We start from the raw sequence: 1,964 nt of genomic DNA, 5'->3' as shown, positions 1-1,964 counted from the left end.
GCATTGGCTGGCAACTTCATTGAGAAGAATTTGCCATATTGTTTTGGAAATCAAAGCTTGTTTTTATTAAAATCGCTTTAATGCATACAACGAATGCTTTTAATCACCACAGAAAAATATAGAAAGATAATCCTGCATTCGTTAAGTACCAAACTCGTGAAGATCAGTACTACTGTATATATATATATATATATATATTGATATCAAATATTATTAACATGAACAAAGTCGATATAAATCATAATTAATTAATTAATCCACTAATGGAAACTAGGCTTTCCATGTAACTAATGACCTGAAACGAGAATACTTGATCTCCATCAATTTGAAGATTAATAGTACTCATCATCTCTTTGGTAGAGACGTCATACAAAGCCAGCTGTCCATCTTTTTCGAAGAATATGATGTCATTCCTCCAAAATTCTAATGGTCTACAAATTCCTGTAAGAGGGCCAACCCTGAACAGCTTTGTCCAAGACTCCCTAACCCCATATTCATTTAATAACCATACATCCCAACACATAGGTGACCACTCCGCATGTCTTTTTTTCCAACTAATAGCCACAGCAACCAACTCATTCAACAAGAAATATTCAACATCATATCGATATCCATTATATATAAGGCTATCATTCGGCATCGGAGTTATTAGGAATACTTCCTTGGCTACGTCAAATGACACAATACCTTCCCAATCACTGTCCGATGCCCACCAATTACCAATCCCATTCAGGTTTGTCTTCATACCTCCAAAAGCATTCCAAATACAAAAAGGGAGGTTGTCAACTTGTGTCCAAGAGTCAGTCCTTAAGCTATATACCTCGCTATAGAACATGACTCCCATTTGATACTCGTCTATGAGTGCCATTTCATACATGTCTAAGTTAGGGTAGTTTTCGAAGAATCGAAAATTTCTGATTATCTTGTAGTTGTGAGTTTTGGCATCAAAACCAAATCCGATGCCATTAGGGCGAGCACTATAGTTGGCAGGAAGGCCGGGCAAGTTTGATACAGGGACAACCTTTGTTTCTTTGGTTGCAGGGTTCCATAAAAGAGTATTCAAGCCACAATTGTCATGAAGACAAACAAGACCATCACAAGAACCCACAATAAAAATCTCTACTTTCTTGTTGATAATTCCAGAATATGGTGAAGGTAGGGGTACTTGCGCAAGGGATACTTGAAGAGTTTCATGAGAAAGCGTGGAGACGACATGTTTGGAAGTGATTTTATCACGCCGGTTAACGAGAAAAAAGGCATTCTTGTTCCGATTGGAAGGGGACTGAGTGTGGAGGAGATGTTCATAGATAAAGGTTTGATCTGAAATGAAGGCGTACCAAGATTTGCAGACACACTTGAATCGCGATAAAGAAATAACAGGCAACCATACCAGAATATGTAACAACAAGTCTTCTGGAAAGTGGTTGTTCATCACCATTGTTTCTTTACTTGATTGCAAGCTTGACTAGTTTGCACAATATGAAGCATGAGTATGTACGTCTTCTTATTATAAAGCGGCCAAGAGGTTTGAAAAGTAAATGAGAATTTGTTGTAATAAATGTGAAAAATCACCCGACGTTAATGTTGTTTATGCTCATAAAGGCTTTCCCTCGAAATCTTCCCGAATCCACCATTTCATGATCAATATGATATTGCTAATTACCATACAGATGGCTGGCCATTCAAATAATAGCTGGCAACTAGATCGAGTACTAGCTATGATTTATGTAAAAATATTGACTTACATAAAAAAAAAAAAAAAACGGTGATTAATTTTGATTTTGAGCGTTGTAGATCAAATATCGATTTATGTTACCCATACCGTACAGATGCATGGCTGGTCATTCATATAATAGCAAATGGCTAGATTCTTAGGTATTGCAATTAATATCTTGAAAGGAATGCTATATATTAATCACCACATGCTGACACAAAATCATTACTTAAGATATATGCTCTAGTAT

General features: G+C 36.4%; 1 protein-coding gene across 1 annotated transcript; it reads right to left on the bottom strand.

The window, feature by feature from the left end:
• Nucleotides 1–244: 244 nt before the first annotated feature.
• On the bottom strand, nucleotides 245–1,438 carry LOC109017701 (F-box/kelch-repeat protein At3g23880-like). The gene has a single exon (XM_018997750.2). The coding sequence runs from the start codon at nucleotides 1,436–1,438 to the stop codon at nucleotides 245–247; it is 1,194 nt and encodes a 397-aa protein (XP_018853295.2).
• Between the last annotated feature and the right edge of the window lie 526 nt (nucleotides 1,439–1,964).

This window comes from Juglans regia, chromosome 11 (genome assembly GCF_001411555.2).
Source record: "Juglans regia cultivar Chandler chromosome 11, Walnut 2.0, whole genome shotgun sequence".
NCBI lineage: Eukaryota > Viridiplantae > Streptophyta > Magnoliopsida > Fagales > Juglandaceae > Juglans > Juglans regia.
This window is presented reverse-complemented; position numbering and strand designations above follow the sequence as displayed.

What these genes read in the sequence shown, in the direction of transcription:
- LOC109017701 (XM_018997750.2), bottom strand. Translation starts at nt 1,438, where the DNA reads ATGGTGATGAACAACCACTTTCCAGAAGACTTGTTGTTACATATTCTG.